Raw genomic sequence first — 22,277 nt, forward strand, 5'->3', positions numbered from 1 at the left:
TGAGCTGCACTTGCTGCACCAAAAAGAAACCAAGAAAAATGGAATTAGGCATCATAACAGAGGACATTTAGTCACCTAGCATGGGAGCTGACCTTGTCTGGCCGCCGCCACCTTGCCCGCCGCCTCGTCCTTGGCCTTCTTGGCCGCTTCAATGACGGCCATCTTGGCGTCATGCTCCTCCTTCAGGGCGTTCCACTCCTTCCGGTTGTTCAGGAGACGATCCAGCATGGGTGTGATCTCCACGTGGAAGCGACTGAACTCCTGGAACATACCACATCGACATTGCAATATGAGGTATCATTCAAACTGTATTATTATTTTTTACTCACCAAAATATAAATTAATTCATTTAAATGCCCCATTGTTTTTTTCCATATTGTCTCAACACCAACAAAAATATTTTACTTTTTTTTTTAACAAATACATCTTTTTATAAGTCGCAGTTGTAGTGGACAAAAAGAACTGATCATTTTAAATAAAATGAAAATGTAAGGATCCATTAAGGGGAAAATCAATGATTAAAAAAAAATAAACACAAACATTCAAGGCTGGGTGTATTTTTCTCTTCAATTTTACGACTCTTGTTTTCTTTAGTTTGAAAATTCTGAAGTGATAATGAAAATGATAATAACTTTTGAATAGATGTCCGCTGCGGTGACCACTGTCCCTGAAAGAATTCCGATGGACATTTTTTTTCGTGAGCGGGGGGCTAAAATAATATGATATGACCTTGTAAACAAAGGCGCAGACAAAGTCGATGAAACCGCACTGCAGCTTCGGAAGCTCCTCTGCTTTATTTCTGTCCATCATGGGCTGAAAAGGAGACCCGGGATGCATTTCAAGACCTTGTTCCATCCAGCGCTTGCCGCGTATTGATTTTCAGAGAACGAGTGCACGTGAAACGATCGCTTACAATGGGTTGTTGCTCCAGCACTGTCCTTTCCAGGTCTCCTTGCTCCCAAAACTCTGCCGCTACAGACAGCGCCACCTGTAGGCACAGTGGAAATGAAAACCTATTAATCCACATTTGTTTTTTGGACAAAAAAATGGAGTAACTGTCAGAAATTAAAGCAGTCCACATTAGATGTGGGAACAATTTTAGATTTAAGGATGATGTCATAATATGGCGATCAAAAGTAGCATCACACCGACCTTGCTCTGGATCTCCCAAGGCTTGGCGATGGCCGACAGGTCGCAGGCCGTCATCATCATGGCCCTGCGGGATGGAGACACGTGACTTGAAGGACGGTGTGCACTCATGTTAGTTTTTTGCGTTTTGCGCGTCTCGGCCTACATCACAATCTCCTTGCGTGTAGTCTCCAGCATCATGTATTTGGTCCAGTCGTTCCAGTTCTCGTAGGACTTGGACTGGTCCACAATCTTCTGGAACATAGTCCGCTTCCTGAAAAATTAGAAAAAAAAAAGACAAAGGTTGAACCCGATGGCAGCGCCAACGAGCCGGACGAACGGAACCGACTTAAAGTAGAGCGCCAGGTCGGTGGCGATGATGGCGATATCCATGAGGTGGATGACGATGTCATGCTGACGGCGGTTAAGATTCTGGTAGATGTTCAGAGACTAAAATGTACCACCAACATGACAAAGTTAAAAATATGAATTTTGTTAATAAATACAATGATCATGAAATGTGTTTTGCGTGGCACACGCCTCATCTCTCAACAAAGTCTTGCCAAACTCAAGATGGTGTCTCTCCAAGATGGATGAGCCGTGCAGCTTTGCCAGAGGATTTCCAGACCTACACACAAAAAGGACTTAGAGCGATTAAGGCCGGGAGGTTACACGCTGCTAAATCACCAACGAGCACGCCGCAGCCATTGGCTCATTTGGCTACAGATGATGAATTGCATCCGTTTAGGTAAGCCACCCCAAACACGACTTGAGCGCTCACTTCATCTGGTAGAGGTTGTTGGTGCCTCGGTGGTCGATGTCGTGACACAGGCCGGCCGTCACCATGGCCATGCACTCCAGGTCTGTGTAGTAACGCTTCAAATCACCCGTCTGAACACATACAAGTATACGTCCATTCATACATGCATACAAAGCAACTTCTTTACAGTTAAGTGAATATGCACTAGTTAAGTATTAAGAAACAGTATATTGGTATTGGCCAAAAAAAAACAATATCTAATCATGAAAAAAATGCCTTCTAAATGTAATGTTACTAACAGATACTGGCTCTAGGGACTTCATTTCTTAACTATTCTGAATACCCAATACGAGCCTAAAAAGGTTTGTCTTGTTAATTTAAATTAAAATGAACGATGGTATTTTCTGGACTATAAATCACGTTTTTTTTCATTGTTCGGCTGGGCCTGCGACTAATATTCAAGTGCGTCTTATATGTCTTTTTAACCCTTCTCTGACCACCGAAAGCCTGTTATGTTGTGTTTTTTAGGCTATTGTTATCTAAAAATGTGTTATGGTAAGAGATGCCTATTTAAGATTTTGGTCTCTATTGTACTATTGTTTTTTTAACGTATGTTTCCTCTTGGTTTCTGGTGAAATAAAAATACTTTGTTTTCATTCTGTTTTGTATGAAGCCCACAAACTACGGTATTTAAAGTTGTGTACATTTTCAGGCATGGCTTTAAGAAACTTGATATAAATACCCAGTTTTTCCATTTCCCTCAAGCAGCCCAAATGAACCCAAGAAAGCTGCTTGAATCCAAAATGGCACACTTGTTGAACTTTGGAGCATACATTTCTAAGACTGTATTTGTGTGTGTGTGTGTTTGTGAGACCATGAGCAGCGTGAACATGGTCTGCCCGACGTTGAATCCGTGTCTCCAGTTGTGATAGGTGATCTTCCTGTAGCCTTTGCTAAGTGAGTACATGAATCTCACCAGCGCCTGTGCACACACAAAGCCATTAGACTCCATCCGTCCAAATAAGTATTAAAAATAGCTTAGCCGAAAGTTTATTTCGAGTAGAACGCAGCGGCTGACCGCCGATGCTTCATCATTAATTAACTTCCTGCATTGCAGCCAATGAGAGTTCGCTAGGTACTTCTAAATAAAGCCCCCTCACTGTGTACCCGAACAATCGGAGTCAAATATCAACGCAAAGTCCAATTTGAAGGGGAGTTTGGCTATAATTGTGATGAAACAGCAGGAATGTGGCAATTACATCATCATGTGAAATTTAATAGACAACATAATTATTGATCTGGTCCTTATAAAGACCAACAACTTGATGTGGTTCATTCCAATTTCATGTGTGTCGTTACTAGTGAAAGAGGCACACCATTTTAATACGATTTCTGTCAAAAATAGACACGTTTGTGACTATTTTCAGGCTTGAGAGGGCCAAAGTTGCTATTGGGCCAACTTGAAAAGCATCAAACAAGGCAAGAAAAATGGCTGTCACCTCTCTGGGTATGTGAAACTTGTCTACCACTTTGAGCTCGTAGTACATTCGGATGCCACACTTGACCAGGTCTAGTTCGCTGTGGTCAAAGTCGCAGAAATGAAACTCTAGGATCTCGGCTTTTTTGGCTTTGGGGAGGACTTCTGACTGTAAATGAATGGGGAATAAAACATTTTTTGAAACATGTCGGATAAATGAGTATAAATGCGGAAGATAGTGGGCAATAATGATGGATTGTTATTTACCAGGATCTCCTCAAGCTCCTCCTCTTCACACTCGTCCGGTTCTTTCCCCCAACGTTCGCGGGTGTTCTAAGAAAAAAGAAAAAAAAGAAAAATCTGGAATTTCTAGATTGATTTTGGCTTCAAAACCCCCCGAAAAGAGATTTGTCTGCTGAAAATCAAAATAGACAAATCCATTTGCTTCATCAGGCTTCTTAAGATTCGATTATGGTTGAACTTTGTATGATAGAATAGCTTACAGAAAGTTTTTAATTTTCAGACTCTAAAATGTCACTGAACCAAAAAAAAGGCAAGCTCACTGTACAACAGGCAGGATTGATTAAAATATAATTTTTTATGTGAATCGACTCCTGACAGACTCCATTTCAAGCAAGTGAAATTGATTCGAAAACACTTGAAACAAAATGGCAGACTTCCTGTGTTTTAATGCAGTGCTTCTGTGGAGGTATAGTCATGACAGCAAATGTACGATTGATTTTTAGACCGTATAAAACGAGTGGTATTCAAGGCAGCGAAAGAGCAAAGGTTTATTCACTCTCTCCCAGTCAAAAAAAATAGATCTCGTGTTCTAAATGGCAGCCAATGAATTAACAGAGACACTTTTTATGGAAGTGGAGCTGCTCACTGACCAGGATGTTCTGGATTTCGTCCTTCCGACACTTGACGTGGTAGAGCACCATGTCCTGGAAGATATCCTTGCGGTTCTCCAGCTTGTTCATCTTGTCGTAGGTGTCCGGGTTGAGGACCGACCAGCCCAGGAATTGAGTCAGAGACTAAAATGATAAGGGACAAAAAATACAATTAAAAAAACTACTAGTTGACTATCAAATGAGCCAATACCATTTTTGATGAAACATCGATAAACTCATCATAACTCTTTAACTGTTAAATGACTGATGATGAAAATTATCACGATTACACGTCCCAAAAAAAATTGAAGTGACAGCAAATGAACAACGGATTGGACGTTTATCAATGTAAATAGCCGCCAACTAGTTTATCACCAAGCAAAAATAACAAAACATGTCACATAAAACAGATTTAACTTAAAAATCCCTTCCAGTGACACGTTGTTTAAATAAAACCAGCAGCACGTGATGAATCAGTCACTTTTGGTTAGAGTGTTTGCTTTGCAAAAAAAAATGAGTAGATTGTGAGCATCGAAGCTTGTGAACAAAGTGGACAGCCAAAAGCCCCCAGGCTGATAAATAATGTAGAGGCCCGTCTCTCTCTTTGGAAAGCCGTGAGTCACACGGAGTAGACAGACGGAGAGAAAGTCACACACACCTCCATCAGCGTTTCGTCCATCTCGTCAAAGGGTTTCCCGTCCTTCCTGTTGTAGAAGGTTGCCACGCCCACAATCTCTTCTTTTTTGTTGACGATGGGCATGGACAGAACATTGCGGATGGTCCAGCCAGAGTTGTCCAGAGGTTCTTTCTGGGAAAGGCAAGAAAAAGATGATTCATTACATTATGATCATGTTTTGCCATGCAAGGCCTGCAATATCAATTCTCAAAATATTGCGATTAGGTAGCAATTGATGATATTGTACCATAAAACTATTAAAAAGACAAGCGTGCTATTCATAAATGGAAACAGGTGATGGACAAGAAACAATCTGTGCAAAACTTTTGTTTCCCTCACCGAGTACAAGAAGATTTACGTGCAATATTTCAGTCAATAAATACAGAAACACTATATTTGCAACACGATGGCATGCAATGAGTTAAATACTTAAAAAAATCTTTTAGGGTGTTATTTTGGGATGTAACCAGAATGTGTTGGTTTAAATTGAGCTTTTATTGATTTATTAATGTAGTTATTCTTATATAAAAATATCTTTTTTAAATGCAATCATGATAAATCATTGAAACAAATAATATTAAGGTCTTTAGAGAGTGACCAATCTCACTGACTTCTGGCGAAAATGATTTCCAGACTTCACAATACTATTTTACTATATATTTTTTTTAAAGTCTTGATTTCATTGAATGTATAATGAAAGAATGCAATCCACTTGGCCAGCCAATTTGGCAAAGAGCGAGCACGTCTTTTCGGCCCTGTGATGAGATTCCAAAAGGAGTAAAAATGATAAATTTGGCCGTCAGGGTTAGCGCACCTCCCCGTGGCAAAGTGATTCTAATGGGGGAAAAGATGAGAGCATCCTGCTGGAAAGCCAGTGAGGAAAGAGAAGGTGATCATTTATGCTTTTTACGAGCGCAGCCTTGCCGACGCCCACACACACTCACACACATAAAATCATGTTAGTGCAACAACATCAGGTACATCTAATGTCTTCCACTTCTCAGTAAGCCTTGATCAAAAAGTAGTGCCATGAATTCAAGCGTCTCCTGAGTGGATCTCATTAGCCGTCTCTAATGGAGAACGCGTCCATCTCTTACCTGGAAGTCAAAGAATTCATCCTCCGCCGCGTTCATGATGTTGCAAATCTGTTGGAAACGTAGATATTGTATGGTTAGATAGCGTATTTGGTGGATTATGAACCGCACTTAAAAAAAAAAAATCTGACCAGTCCATTTTCAGCAACATATGTCGGCAAGCCGCTGACCAAAGCCCAGTGGTCTGCAGGGGGATTCCTGTACAATAACATGATACGTTAACAACAATTTCATTTGAAAATGGATCATTCGGCTATGTTCAAACAGATCGGGTTGGCTTTGTGACTGACGGGATGACTTTAATGTCCTCCTTGCCATGTAGGATATAGTCGATGATTTTATAGAAGTTAATTTCCTGTAAAAAACAAAAGGCAGAAAGATGACAGTTTAATGCCTATTTCATGCACCAACTAGAACATTTTATTCCTGGAGAAATGGGGTGAGATGATTTGATCTCTAATTGGTCTTGTCCTGCAGATTTGTATTCAATTCCAATTAATTTTGCGACATTTTCGGGTCACATCTTTCACGTGTTCATTAGCCCCTCCCAGTGATTGGAAGGATATTAGTCAATCCCATTGACTCACTCGACCATCGGGGGTTTTAGGTCCGTCGTATGGAGGAGCTTCTCCCATCAGGACGGGCCACAGATCGAAAAACTCCTAAAAAATGAAGAAAAAAATGAAAATGGAAGACACGCACGGGCAAATGGACGCCGTGAATTTTGGTCACCTTCGTTTTGGTCATGTCCAGCAAGCCCACAGAATAGCGATCGCAGTTGAGGAAGGCTCGAACCGTGTACAAGGCCTTGTGGAATTGCCTCTCGATATCGGTCAGCTCCTCAAAAACCTTGCTGGCCGACCACAGCAGCACCTGCAAATATGCACGAAAAAATGGGCTTTATTGTGAAATAAATGTGGAAAACATTCAATAAATATGGCTTACTAGATTACCGTATTTTCATGACTATAAGGCGCACTTAAGTCTTAAATTTTCTCCAAAATAGACAGGGCGCCTTATAATCCAGTGTGCTTTATATATGGAAAAAAATGTGTCATTCATTGAGGGTGCGCCTTATAATGCAGTGCGCCTTATAGTCGTGAAAATACGGTAAGTTAGATTTTTATTTCATCCCGTATTCGGGAAATGTCCTTGGTTAAATCAGCAAAACAGACACAGAAGACATTGTAGACCTAGTTAAACAACGCAAGTTTAAGATACTAAATATTCACTGGACAAATGGATTGGGCATTAAAGCGTCATTTAATGAGGTAACCTTGATATAACGGTGATACATTTTTAGACAGATATATCCATTTTTGGAAAGTATGGCCCTATTTGGCTATATGGATTTCTTATTATACTCCAACTGAAAAGCACTCACCTGGCCTCTCCTGGTCTCGCAGTTGTGCAGGTAGCTCAGGTGGAAAACTCTCAAGACCAGGTTGGCAAAGTTGAGGTACTTGTTGAGGGTCTGCCGGGAAATTATAATATTCACTTTTATTTTTTGATGCTTGACGAAGGCTCTTGCTGTGGCAAATAGTCATGAGTTATTTGCATTGGAATGAATGTTCATTGGATGTCTACCTTTACTTTACAAGTATAGTATGAATGAGGGTGTATTGATGTGGGCCAAAAGTGAAGTTTGGGCGAACCTCCTCATCCGCGGCAATGAAATGCGGCGTGTCATCCATCTTGTTGACAGCCATCATGACGGCCACCATGTCCTTGCCGTTCATGATGGGCACGGCCAGCACGTTTCTGGTGGTGTACTCTGTCAGCTCGTCCACAAAGTTGCTGAAGTGGGGATTCTAAAAGAGTTGGAGGAGAAAGAGGACGAGCAACATTTCAACATTTGATATATATATTTGAATATGTAGCAGACAAAGTCAAACTCATCTACAAGCACTTCTTTTTTTCCAATGTATTACAATTTATTTTTGAATTTTTATTTATTTATTTAGTTTAATTATTTTTCCCTTTTTAAATGTTTTTTTAATTTATTACTATTTATCTAATTGTTTTTTTAAATGGATCAATTACTTAACTTGAGGGAAAATCTTTATCTTTTTCCCAATAAATATAACATGCAGGCCATACTAATATTACGCACAATTGGATGTCAAATGAAAGCCTCGTGTAATGAAAACAAAATGATAATGTGTGTTAATAACGATGATAGCCATAAAAATGAATAATTCAAATAAAGGACAGTAGTAAATAAACTTTTGTTTGCTGCAGGACAACAACAAAAAGAAGCAATCTTTAAATGGCAGCGAGGTGTTTTTTGTCAGTTTTTGTGTGTGCAGTTGTTGCTGAGTCAGTGGGAAGGTCTCCACTGCAGGCCCGTGTGACCTTTGGCTGTAATCTGGGATCGCTCTAATTCAGGACAGATTAACCGGTTTCGCTGGGAAACGCACGCACGCACTCCCACATGCACGGACACACGGACGCGCACACGCCTAAATATCGCAAAGCCCGTCCTGAGGTATGATAAGCGCGTGTGTGACATGAAGGTTAAAAGGTACAGCGAAAAGAGGACAACAAACGGATGGGAAAACCTAATCTGAGGGAAGCATAATCTCCGCCTTCAATGGAAACAGAAAATCTCAGCACACTGCTTGAAAGGCCACTGCAGTGTCCTCATTAGCATCACAAAGCGGGCCAATTACGAGGAAAGACGATCTGTCGGCACAAGCAGAATTGCCCCACTTTTTTTTGTTCAATAGTGAGAGGAGACCAATCTGTTAAAAAAAAAAATCATGTGTGGAACATCTTGGTGTGGGAATGAAAGTGACTAAAAACTTCTAAAAAACAGGGCATTGAGGGAATAATTCCATTAAACCGATTTGAAGGCCTGCTTTGGGAAAAATGGAGTTATGGCCCTCTCTAGTGGTACTTTGGCGAAGCAGAGGATTCAAAACAAAACAAAAAAACTCAAAGACGAATTAATCTGAATTGGATTGTTTACATTTCCTCACTAATACAGAATTAAAGGATGATTCTGTGCTCACTTTGTTACATTTTGTATTTTTTTTAAAAATCCTTTTGTCTTATTTTATCATCATTTTGTATTATTTTATGATAATTTTGTAGTGTTTTTATCATCATTTTCTATCATTTTATTATCTTTTTTAAATTGAATAATTTAGCATTATTTTATCATCATTTTAAGATTTTATAATTTTGTATTATTTTATCATCATTCTTAAATTTTATAATTTTGTATTATTTTATCATCATTTTATTATTTTGTATTATTTTATTATCATTTTGTATTATTTTATCATCATTTTATTATTTTGTATAATTTTATCATCATTTTATTATTTTGTATTATTTTATCATCATTTTATTATTTTGTATTATTTTATCATCATTTTATTATTTTGTATTATTTTATCATCATTTTATTATTTTGTATTATTTTATTATCATTTTGTATTATTTTATCATGGAGTAGCAGTTGTTTCGCTTGACTTCGGTGCAATTAACCTGGGTTCGAATCCCACAGGGATTAAGAATGCAAACCGTTGTCTGTCTCTACGTGCACCTTATGACAGACTGGCGACCAGTCTAGGGTCATGATGCCTTTCACCTAAAGTCAGCTGGGATAGGCTCCAGCACCCTGACAAGTGATTTTGAAAATGAATGCATTAACAATAATTAGAATACAATAACTAACATATGTATCCTTAACTTCTTTTGCTCCAAATTGGTGACTATACAACATTAGTAATTCATGAATAGACCGCTACCGAAACCTGTAACCAGCCAATTTACGACCCTCCCAATTCAAATAGACTGGACAAAAAGAGGAAGAACCCATTTTACTTTTCCATCATACATAATCTCTTTAGATGGCGTTGACAAAAAGGTGTATTGAGGAATTACCTGCGAGACATCGGGCACGTTGACCATTTTCTTGGTGGAGGCCACCAGGCCCACGATGCCCAAATCTAGCGGGTACACGATTTCGCTGTCCGGCTGAACCAGGCAGTCATCAAACACGGACTCTTTATGCACGTTGAACAACCTGGAGGAGGGAAAAAAAGGAGTTCATGCATTTCATTGCTTCTTTAGTTTGTTGTTGTGTGTCAACCTGGTGGCCAACTCAGCGACGCCGTTCCTCTGCCGGTACATGAAGAGGCTCATGCGGTCGGCCCTCAACATGAAGCTGAGGTGCCTCATGAGGTTGAAGAGGGACTTCTCCATTTGCAGATTGTCTTGGATGTCACGCACCAGATCGAAAAGGATCTCGCTCTCCTCCACCGCCGTGAGCTTGTGGTAGCGGCTCATGTCCACCGCCGCGGCGCGGCTGTCGTCCAGCAGGTCCGACACCACCTTGGGCCGGAAGTTAATGTCGTAGTACTCCTTGGCAAACTGCGGGTTGGCGTCCAGGAACTTCTCGGCCGAGGCGGCGTCCACCATAACTGAGGAGCAAAGTGGACGTTAATAATAGTAACATTGGATATACATTTTTCCAAATTCGGGAGTTAATGGGTCAAATATGACTAATTGAACTAGTTAGTGATTTAGTGAGTATATCAATAGAATGAGAGATAGTCAACGATAGACCTAGTTTAATTTAATCTAATCTAGTAAACTGATGAGTCTTATACGAGTTAGTGAGTGAGTCTAATGACAATGTTTGCTATTGAAAGCAAACCCCTATAAACTGTAATGTTAATAATATCGGAGTACATGCAAAGAGCTGAAAATTAAAAAGGATACCTGATGAAGTTGTGATTTTTTTTCTTCAGGAAAACAGCGTCAGATTCTTTTCTTCTATCTCACAGTCTGCAGGTGGATGAGAGAGTGTTGAGGATTATTACAAGGGTGATTTTGATGATCACATGCACTTTTAAACCTGCACACAAATACAATCCTGAGATTACAATAGGGCCACTACCTGCTAATCCTTTTTCCTCATCTATGATTTGTTCTTTTTGTATTTATTTATTTATTTATTTATCCTTTCATGTGTCTAGAGAAGGCAGTTATTTTAAAAATGGCACACCAGACCTTGAATTCTTTATAGAGCAAGTGACTGGAATTGGTCATTTATTTATTTTTTAATTGCTTTTGAAAAAATACTTATTGCCAATCCTTTGTTGAGCAGGTAATTTTTTTGTATTATTTAATAAAAACTTGAACTTTTTCATTACTTTGGTCAGTGTGTATTTCTGTTTTATTTACTCTCACTCAAATCATGAGCATTCACAGCCAGTCTTTCAAGTTTAAATGAATTAAACGTCAGGTGCTGTCAATGGCATACTCCGAGTTAAATACTATATTAAACAAAATAAAAATGAATTTGACAGTTTTGCAGTTTTAATTCATTTTAGTTACCAAAAAAGTTAGATACCCTACAAAGAGTTAAAGATCTTTAGTGTCAAATTTTTGATAGTTACCCACTGCAGTTAAATTACTAGATAGGATTTTTTTCCTTGCCAGAGTGGGACGTCTTCACGCAAACCGGATCTTTGTAGTTCGAGCGTCTCGCGTCGTTCCGTGACGTCATCACGCTGGAGCGCTTCTAAGTGTCATGAAACTGAAAGAGGATTCAAGTCGACATACACGGATCTTCTCCTTACACTGATCGGGCGAAAAATCCAGCTCAGCCAAGGTCAGTAACTTGCAAGTAAACAGCCCAAAACAACTTTAGTTGCCCGCTTCGGTGGGGTTAAGTGTAACATGAACTTGCTTCTTCAGGTGACTGACACGTTGGCGACTTGTTGACAAAGACGCTCATTCATCATTTTGAATAAACTACTTTTTGCTTGAGCAACTTTAGAATAAAAACCAAGAGCGATGTTCCTCTATTTAATCTAATTTCCTCGAAATTACGATTTTAAATATAGCCTGTTTTAATAATCTCTCAACGCGGAAGAAACACGCAGAATGTTGTGGTTTTTATCAATGAGTCATACTTGAAATTGTTATTTTTTTTTTTTAAAAAGCCTATTGTATTAAGTGTTCCTTTACTTACTGGGCGTGTGTGTGCGTGTATTTGGTGCAAAGGTTAAATAAAAATAATTGTTAAAAAAAAAAGTGTTTTTTTATTTTTTTATATTAAGTTATAGTAGCAATTGGAAGAATAAACAATCCCTCTCAACTAGTTTATTTTGAATCTAAATTACACTTTAATTTTTTTAATTTTATAAATCAGTGCCAGTGATGAGTTGTCATGGAATGTGAGGCTAAGGCCAGTGAAAGCTTGCATTCTTTTAACTTTGCACTCTCACCAAGAACCATTGAATGTGATTTAGTACCTACCTCCCTTACTCAAAGGCCATCTTAGATTAGTAGCTAACAACATGATACGCATTCTTCACGTTGGTGATTGTATGCCTAAAAGTGAACTACATGTGAATGAATCCAAAATTTAGATGTACCTGATATCCATGATATTTCCTTCCATCTCGCTGCCATTGAACGTTGATTCCCACGATTTGTTCCTTCCACTTTCCGCTCATTGAAGTCATCCCCTCCGCCTTTCACAGAGAGCTCGACCATGCATCATGGAGATGCCTGCTGCGCGGCATCTGTGGACAAGGCCAAAAGCGAACAGGGTCATCCTCTCATCCTGGAAAGGGTCCCGGAGGACCGTGGACGGAGCTGTCCGTCGGCGTTGCTGGGCCGCCTTAGAAAACACTGCTCGTGCTCACCGCAAAAGATCAAGTCCAAGGTCTTGGGTTTCATCCCCATCTTGAAATGGCTGCCGCGCTACCAGCTGAAGGACTGGATCCTGGGAGATGCCATGTCGGGAGTCATCGTGGGAATCCTATTGGTCCCTCAGTCCATCGCTTACTCCTTATTAGCCGGCCAGGATCCCATCTACGGGCTCTACACCTCTTTTTTTGCTTCCATCATCTACACCTTGCTGGGCACCTCGAAACATATCTCGGTGGGAATTTTCGGGGTGCTCTGCCTGCTGGTGGGTCAGGTCGTGGAAAGGGAGTTGGGGTTGGCGGGGTACCTCACAGAGGGCGTGGGCAACAACGGAAGCGTCACCAACAACACTGCGGTGGAGATGTGTGACAAGAGCTGTTACGCCATCACCGTCGGGGCAACGGTTACCTTTACTGCAGGGGTGTACCAAGTGCTGATGGGCATCTTCCAGGTGGGCTTCGTGTCCATCTACCTGTCGGGCTCGTTGCTCGGTGGCTTCGCGACGGGCGCGTCGCTCACCATTCTCACCTCGCAAGTCAAGTATCTGCTGGGGTTAAAAATCCGCCGACCGCAGGGCTGGTTCACGCTCTTCAAGACCTGGTACAGCTTGCTGGCCAACTTGGGGAACACCAACCTGTGCGATCTGATTACCAGTCTGGTCTGTCTGCTAGTGTTGTTGCCCACCAAGGAGCTGAATGACCGCTTCAAAGCCAAGTTGAAGGTCAGTCATTCCCGTTTGTGGCTCAAACGGATCTGTAAACAAAAATATTGGAAATCTCTGTATTATATTGGTCTATTTGATGAAGAATAACCCGTCGCCGAACTTTTGGTCGCCGGACATTTGGTCGCCCGGACCCAAACAACGGGCGACCAAACGTCCGGCGACAAAACAAGGTAAAACAACACGGTCTACGCATCAATAAAAGCCAACAATGGCCCTGAGCAGTTTCACTGAGCGGACATGTGAGTGTAGAAGAGTTTGTATGTACATGCGTTGTCCCTTTAAGAAGCTACGTTAGTCAGGGTCTTAACAAGTTCTCCAACAAAACACAATAAAAGTACGATTAATTTGGAGCTTTTCTTTAGCCTAATAATTAATAAGGCATGAAGTATGACTAAATAATAATTCGCAGTTTGTATTTAGGGAATTTGAGCAACAATTTTAAATGGTATTTATCAATACCTTCCGGGCGACCAAACGTCCGGCAACCAAAAGTCCGGCGACCAAACGGCCGAGTACTGAATAACCATTCAAAGTCTCTACAACTTACTTACAACTGCTTACATTTTATTTCTAAGACGGGTATCATATTTTTCTATTCACCTCTGCAGGCTCCGATTCCTTTCGAGCTCTTTGTGGTCATCGTCGCAACACTGGCGTCTCACTACGGCGGCTTTAACGCCAACTACGGCTCGGACGTGGCGGGCGAGATCCCCACGGGCTTCCTGCCGCCGCAGTTACCGGCATGGTCGCTCATTCCCAACGTGGCCTTGGACGCCTTCTCCATCGCAGTGGTGGGATTCGCCATAACCGTGTCCTTGTCCGAGATGTTCGCCAAGAAGCACGGTTACCGAGTGGACGCCAACCAGGAGATGTACGCTATCGGTTTCTGCAACATCCTGCCGTCTTTCTTCCGCTGTTTCACCACGAGCGCCGCCTTGACCAAGACGCTGGTCAAGGAGTCGACGGGCTGCCAGACGCAGGTTTCGGGATTGGTCACTGCCGTGGTGCTGCTACTGGTCCTGCTGGTGATAGCGCCACTTTTTTATTCACTCCAGAAGTGAGTATATCTTTATTTGCATACAGTCCGATGGCCAATCTTGAAATTTATTCTTTTTTGCCGATAACCCGTTCAAGCGGTACACGGTCGATTGGTCACCGGTCTATTGGTCGCCCGGAAGGTTATCGATAATTACCATTTAAATTGTTGCTCAAATTGCCTAAATACAAACTGTGAATGACTATTTAGTCATACTTAATGCCCTAGTAATTATTAGGCTAAAGAAAAACTCCAAATTTCCCGGAATTTTATTGTTTTTTGTTGGAGAACTTGTTAAGACCCTGACTGACGTAGCTTCTTAAAAGGACAATGCATGTACATACAAACTCTTATACACTCTCACTTCAGCTCAGTGAAACTGCTCATGGGCATTGTTGGCTTTTATTGATGCGTAGACCGTGTTGTTTTACCTTGTTTTGTCGCCGGTCTTTTCGTCGCCCGTTGTCGCGGTCTGGGCGACCAAAAGACCGGCGACCAAAAGACCGGCGACCAAAAGACCGGCGACCAAAAGACAGGCGACCAAAAGACCGGCGACCAAAAGACCGGCGACCAATCGACCGCACACGCGTTCAAGCAACTCTCTCTTCCCTTCAAGGTGCGTGCTGGCCGTCATTATTGTGGTCAACCTCCGCGGCGCCCTTCGCAAGTTCGCCGAGGTCCCCCGGATGTGGCGAGCCAACCGCGTGGACGCCGCCGTCTGGCTAATCACCATGGCGACTTCGGCGCTGGTCAACACGGAGTTGGGCCTCCTGGTGGGGGTCCTGGTGTCGGCCTTCTGCGTCCTGGGCCGGACGCAACGGGCTCAAGCGCTCGAACTGGGCCGGGCGGCCGACAGGGATCACTACGAAGTACTTTCGGCTTACCGGGGTCTCAAATCGCACCCGGGCGTGGCCGTCTTCAGATACCCGGCGCCCATCTACTACGCCAACCAGAGTTTGTTTAAAAACTCATTGTATCGGCGTGCCGGTCTCGACCCGGTGCGGGAGAAAATGCGGTGTATCAAGTTTGAGAAGAAGATGAAGCGGCTCAACGCAAACGCCGAGCAGGAATCGGCGAGCAGAGAGGACGGCGAGGGGACCACCGACGTCACCCTCGTGCCAGACCGTGATGAACCCTTACGCAGTTTAGTACTGGACTGCAGCGCCGTCTTGTTTCTGGACAGCGCCGGCGTCAACGCCCTGATGGAGGTGCGCAAAGATTACGCTGAGTTGGGGGTGGAGCTTGTCCTGGCTCAGTGCAACACGAGCGTCCTGGATGCTCTCCGACGAGGCGGGTATTTTACAGAAAAGCAGGACGGCGACGATGGCTTGATCTTCTTCACCATCGCGGATGCCGTCCGTCATGCAAAGCACGCTTTGGTGCTGAATGGGGATTATATTGGAAAAATTTGAGATTTACAAAAAAAATGTTTCGTTATGCTGACGTTCGTTACTGATTGGTCCTTCTGGGGCTGGATTTACACTGATGCGCTGGGATTGTTACGCAGGTTTTCTTAGTGTCAGCCATTTTGCAAAAAACGCAAGTTTACTAGAAATAATGCAGTTATGTATAGTTCTCATCTACTTCTCACATAAACAATGTAAAGTAGACACGGTAAAGAAACGTGATGTTATCACGCGACTATTTTTTTGTGCGTTTAGACAAATTTAAGAGTCTTTTGGATATTTCTGCCAACTAAAGTGCCTTGCGAAGCATGTTCAATGGGCTATTTACCCATCATTTCAAAATATCCTACTTTACAACAGTTAGTACATGACACTTGTATTTTTTTTTACTGATAGTTATTTTAGTGTTAGAATCTCCTACTGGCAGAGGCCTTTTTTGGGCGAGCTGCAGTCCACAAGGGGGAAGTATTGCCTTAAAATTTGTGTTAGAAATACTCGACAATACCAAAGTCTGACCTTTAAAGCCAAAGTATTGCAACAGATGAGTTACTGACGTCTGAATGGTCGTTTACAAAAGTATGATATTTATTCTTTGCACATGTTGACCCAAGCAGGAGTTCCTTTTGTCATGTCAAGCGCCGCAGGTTCGATTCCGACTCTTCAGTGTTTGCTCAGGGCGATGCACTCATCAGACAAACAAGTCGAGCAAAGTCCGCAGCTTGTCGAGAATAAAACGGAAAGATTAAAGGGGATTATCTCCGTATTTATTTTAAAGTTCATGTCCAAAGAGTAGAACTGAAAGCTTGAATGAGATCATCCCAATTGCGTCATTTACATTTTTTTAAAACTTTTTTTTAGTGTGTTTTCTGCCATGCTTGACAGGAACACCACAAAAAAGCACCTAACAATACACACAGTACTCTGACAATCTCATCCCTATCAATTTTAAAAGATGCCCAATTCACAATGCTGCAAGCCACAAATGAATACAATTTAAGCTCAGTTTCACAGCCTTGAACAGATGTTTTGTGTACCTTTTTATGAGCACTTATTGGGCGTTCGCAAATTGATCCCTGTGTGCTTTTGTGTACTTAGCCAATTTACCAGAAAACTATTCATCCATATAAATATATACTATGCCACACTGTGAAACAATGCCTTTGAAATGTCACTACAACATCAGAATGGCCAAATACCTCAATATAATGACACTGTCTATGATACATTGTGTTATTTTTTGTTGTTCTGGGGGATTTGTTTTTTCTTGAGCCACAAACACCTCATCAGAATGTGCCTAATTTTTTTGAGTGTATCTATATATACTGAGTATATATATATATATATATATATATATATATATATATATATATATATATACACATATATACACACATATATACATACACACTACAAATATACAGACATGCATACATATATGTATAAATAAAAACATGCTATTACACACTGCAACTGTCAGTAACGTAAAACTGCATTCAAAAAAAAAGAAATGCATTATGTACAGATGAACTTTATACACATGTTGAGTGTGGCAGTGGGAGGATTTGGTTGCATCATGTGGGAGTTTCAAGAGTGCCACCATTGCAATTTGCAATTTGTGCCAGTTGTTTCCCCCCCTTCATATTATCCGACAGAAAACGTCCTCGGAAGTGAGACAGTGGATAATAATTACATATAATATATGTAATAATTTTGCTCTTGTCCCAGCTGTGGGCTCGGTCCACATTTCTAGTGTCTCTTCTTTGGTGTTTTCTTCATAATATAATCACCCTTCCCACACATGTGAGAAGTACTCCTCATGCATACTGGACTCAGTATTAGGCACAATGAGGCCATCAGGAAAGAAAAAAAATCATTTACCATCACATTCACGTGGTGATGTGAAATCAAATGAATAAATAGAGGCAAAGGAAAATCAAAATAGAGCTATGGAGTTCATTCCTCTCATGCATCCTTTTAAGAAAAATGTTGTCCAATCACATTTATTTTGAAATTCCCCAATCTATGTGAAGTAATTGGAATACTGGAAAAGACATTTGGTATCATTGAAAAGCTCTGAATGTCCACTATAGAGGACAAAATGGAGTTAATGCGATTGGATGAACTGGGTGGAAGATATTTAGTTTTACAAATGTCCTTTACTGAGGACAAATTTTAAGTACTGGTATATTAGGAGGTTCTTGATTCAGTTGGATTTATGAGGCATACCATATTTCCCACATGTCAGTGCAATTATGCCTCCTAGAGGTTATAAAAAGAGTGAGCACAGACATGAGTGACATGAGGATGAAAATATGATTGACAGAATGCCACATGCTGAGAGAGGAAGAGAAATCAACTCAGAGTGTTCGCTTTGGCTAAAGGTACACTTCAGTGTTGTCAGCCTGCAATCATGATGATGTCAGGATGCATTAAAGCCCATCATGGAGATTGTGGACTCCTGCGTCACAATAAAGATCGGAGCAGTTTGAAGCCCCGGGCTATGCTCACAAACACACAAATGCAAAAAAATAAATAATAAATTGCTGATAGAGTCCACATGGGTTGAGTATAGCTTGTACCATACAGTTCAATGGTAAAGTATGTATGGTATTCCAATCTTAATTCTGTGTGTACCTTTGGTCAATGCAATCAAGATGTATTTTCAGAGTTATGTTTGGACTGGATTCAAAGTGAGATTCAGATCCAGACCTTTCTTAGCAGAAATATGTCTAATATATTTCTACTCTATTTTCCAAGCTGTCACTCTTAAGGCAGAAGCCCACAAGGCCAAGAAACCACTCCAAAGGAGGAAAACCACAAGAAATCAAATAAATAAAATCACTCCCACTGAGCAGGACACAAAATCATGAAGCATGCATTTATATAATTAATCTGTTTGAGGATTGCTTTTTACCTGAGCGAGATGTTTGTGGAAGAATCCTGTTTGTTTGTACAGAGAAGGCAATGGGCAAACAGGTGGAAGCAATTGGTGATCAGAGATAACATGCCAAAGACTCAGGCCTCTGAAATGCCTTCAAAATAAAACAGGAAATGACACTGACCTTCCCAAAAGTTTTGAAATTCAATTTCAAAGTGAAGTAGTGCAGGTTTCACCTGGGGGATTCCACTTGATGACCTTACAGATAACATTTACATCATCCAACATGATCACAACTCGTACATGAATAAAACAACGGGGCTTAATAAATTCTTTATGGAAGAGAATAATGGAACGTGTAGTTGGCAAAAGTGGCCAATCCATTCTGCGCCTGCACACCTCCATTTAATGAAGTACATGTCGTCATGTCAACCTTCAAAAGCAACAGCGCCATTTGTCACATGACCAACCGTCGTGTCAACTTTGGAAAAAGGCTGATTCAATATAGCTAAATTAAACCACACTATATTCACCATAAAAGAAGACATTATTATTCAAAAGAGTTCTGCCTACTAAGGATTGCCAGCATTGCTAATCCTAACAAGGTAGCCTGCAGGAGCGGAGTTATTTTAGTGAACCTTTTAAGTTTAATGTCTAGAAGGTTGTACAATTTTAAAATGTGCCAGTAAAATATTTTCATTTGCCCACACTTACATTCTAGTGAAAAGCAGTTAGCAGATTTGCTGCAGACTTTGAGAGTTGAATAAATGTACAGAAAATTACTTTTTTACCCTATGGATTTTATCTGACATTAATACTGATTTGAAAAATAAATCTGAGATTTTTCAAGGTACTTGCATAGAGTTTAAAATAAAACAAGATTGTTTTTCAAACAGCGACAAAGTCACCTGAGAAAATGAATAGAAATAAGTATTATTAAAATGCATGGATTGCCCCAATGGCACCAGATAATTCCCTTATTGGGAACCTTATATTTCAAAATTCTTTGCACATTCATCTTCCCAAAGGAGAAAAAAAATCATTTCCAGCAAAATCTACAATATTTACTTCTTAAAACCAAATAAAAACATCAACATCAAAACAAATGCCATTTTTTCACTTGTAAATTGCACTTTTCAAAACACCACACGCCATTCATTCCTTTGCCTCGAACGAGACGTCAAACGACCCATCGAGTTGGCCATGATCAGAGGAAAAGCACCATTGAAGACCTAATGACCCGTGAGCCAATCACACGGCTGTAGGACTTTTTTTTTCTTTTTCTCGCTTGGGTAAAGCCCACGGAGGCCGCTGGCCTGCTTGACGCTTTTGTTCTTTGAGCCAACAAGTCTAATTAACAGACCCTAACAGAAGCCTTGTTTACATCCATAAATAATGCAGTTCACCATACACAAGGGGAGGTTTGTGTTTGTGTGTGACGCCAGCCATGTTTCTCATCACGCCGCCACTTTGCCTTATGTAATCCAATGAGGACAGGAACGTTCGTGGCTTTATTCGTCCCTGCGCGCTCGCTCCGGTGTCGTTATGCAAAGTTGAGAGCTCGGAGGAAACAGACACAAAAGAAATTAGGCGTGTCGCCGCCATGTAGAATAATATTACGCCTTAAATAATCACAGCTCGGCACGAATTTTCTGTTCTTAAAAGCAACATCGTGGAATCGCTAAGGGCTAGTGCAAATTGTGTTACGTAAATAAACCATTGTTTAATTCGTTAATAGAATAGAATACAAATAGAAATATGATAAAATAAAAAGATAAAATAAGTGAAAATCACTTGTCTCTAAATACATACAGACAGATGTACAGATAGTTTGTTTTCCTCCAAAAACTGTGTTTTTTCCCCAAATATTGCATAACGTCAATGTTAAGAATATAGCACTCTTTAAGAACAAACCCTTTCTTGCATTTTTGGATAAACAGTTAGAGCTTTTATACTATTGTACATTAACGTTGGTCAGTGGGGCCGCATTTGTCTTGTATAGTTTGCTTTTACCCTTCTTAACAGTAAAATACCACAAACAACCATCTGCATGTACAATTAAGGACAGTTAGACTTCTCAAAACCCGGAATGAATGAGGAGGCCAGAAGACCCCCCAAAAAATCCTCATTCCTAACAACTAGGCCACCAGTCTGCCTATGCAGTATTTACTTTATTCATAAGCCTATCAACAAAGTGATGCTGAATTGTGATGACATGGAAGCACAATTATATACAACAGCAGCATCTTTTATACAGCGCCGCAAACCGACGTATGCAATTACATCGCCCTGGGTAGGAATAGGAATCCACCAGAGGCATTATGGATCAAACTGCAGCGTCAGCAAAGCACCTCACAATTAAACATTTGCAAAGACCAACAATCTATACACAGCTCCACAATGTACCAAATGTGGGGCTGCTTTAACTGACTCATGAACGTCTGTGATTGTGACATTTGCAAACCCATGGGAGCAGGTCACGTGACCCTAGCACATTTTCCTACAACACATGTCAAAACAAACCCCCAAAAAATCCCACAAACTCACCAAAAATGCAATCATTTTTTTATAGTGAAACTTTTCAACTCAATTAACCATTGAAAACCCACTGCAAAAACAGCCAACAACCAATAACAATGTGTAATATCTTAGATTGTGCAATATTTTAGAAATTACCTTGCCCGGACGTGACTTTATATATTTTTATATTACTTATTCATGTTTTTATATACACACTTTGTGGGGTAGCACCACCAATTTCGTAATACGCAGCTGTTTATAATAACAATAAAGGCTTTTTATTTTATTTTCATACCTCTAATTCAGGGGTCGGGAACCTTTTTGACGGAGAGAGCCATAAACAATTCATATTTTCTAATGTTATTTCTTGACAGCCATTCTCAGAATTGAAAAGTAAAATGACATGAAAATGTGTGATCTTTTTGTCCTTTCACCACTTTTAAGTATAAAAAGTCTCCAAATTCTTTTGACAACATTTTTATGACGTTGCTAATGAATCAGTATCAATGATATCATGCATGCAGAAGTGTAATAAAAAACAAAATTATGATTAAAGTGGTGGTAGAGGTAGTGTCAATGCCACAATGATGCTCCTATTAGTATGTTCGGGACTCAGCTCTCTCACCATTGATTTTCATATTTTACCTGAGAGCCATATGCATACCTGTCAACCTCTGCCGATAACTGCCCTTATAAATGATTATGATTCCCCTTACAAACCCACAAAAAACCTTACAAACACCGTACGACTCGTACGGTGTTTGTAAGGGTTTTTGGGGGTTTGTAAGGGGAATCATAATCATTTATAAGGGCAGTTATCGGCAGAGGTTGACAGGTATGTATATTGAATCAGCCTTTTTCTAAAGTTGACACTACGGTTGGTCATGTGACAAATGGCGCTGTTGCTTTTGAAGGTTGACATGACGACATGTACTTCATTAAATGGAGGTGTGCAGAAGCAGAATGGATTGGCGACTTTTGCCAACTACACGTTCCATTATTCTCTTCCA

General features: G+C 40.7%; 2 protein-coding genes across 2 annotated transcripts; one reads left to right on the plus strand and one right to left on the minus strand.

The window, feature by feature from the left end:
- Positions 1-60: 60 nt before the first annotated feature.
- pde6a (phosphodiesterase 6A, cGMP-specific, rod, alpha) lies at positions 61-10,898 on the minus strand. The gene is made up of 23 exons (XM_077609470.1): positions 10,763-10,898; positions 10,131-10,461; positions 9,923-10,064; positions 7,684-7,839; positions 7,413-7,502; positions 6,761-6,901; positions 6,616-6,690; positions 6,319-6,383; positions 6,160-6,226; positions 6,032-6,079; positions 4,917-5,066; positions 4,259-4,402; positions 3,633-3,698; positions 3,388-3,534; positions 2,763-2,870; positions 1,910-2,019; positions 1,669-1,756; positions 1,478-1,578; positions 1,295-1,402; positions 1,153-1,216; positions 914-988; positions 730-813; positions 61-261 (listed from the first exon to the last, which is right to left on the minus strand). The coding sequence occupies exons 2-23, from the start codon at positions 10,457-10,459 to the stop codon at positions 76-78; spliced, it is 2,544 nt and encodes an 847-aa protein (XP_077465596.1). The 5' UTR covers positions 10,460-10,461; positions 10,763-10,898; the 3' UTR covers positions 61-75.
- Positions 10,899-11,496: 598 nt separating this feature from the next.
- Positions 11,497-17,090, plus strand: slc26a2 (solute carrier family 26 member 2). The gene is made up of 4 exons (XM_077609468.1): positions 11,497-11,657; positions 12,535-13,424; positions 14,036-14,484; positions 15,080-17,090. The coding sequence occupies exons 2-4, from the start codon at positions 12,546-12,548 to the stop codon at positions 15,873-15,875; spliced, it is 2,124 nt and encodes a 707-aa protein (XP_077465594.1). The 5' UTR covers positions 11,497-11,657; positions 12,535-12,545; the 3' UTR covers positions 15,876-17,090.
- The last annotated feature ends 5,187 nt before the right edge of the window (positions 17,091-22,277 follow it).

The sequence above is a fragment of the Stigmatopora argus genome, chromosome 9 (genome assembly GCF_051989625.1).
Source record: "Stigmatopora argus isolate UIUO_Sarg chromosome 9, RoL_Sarg_1.0, whole genome shotgun sequence".
Lineage (NCBI taxonomy): Eukaryota > Metazoa > Chordata > Actinopteri > Syngnathiformes > Syngnathidae > Stigmatopora > Stigmatopora argus.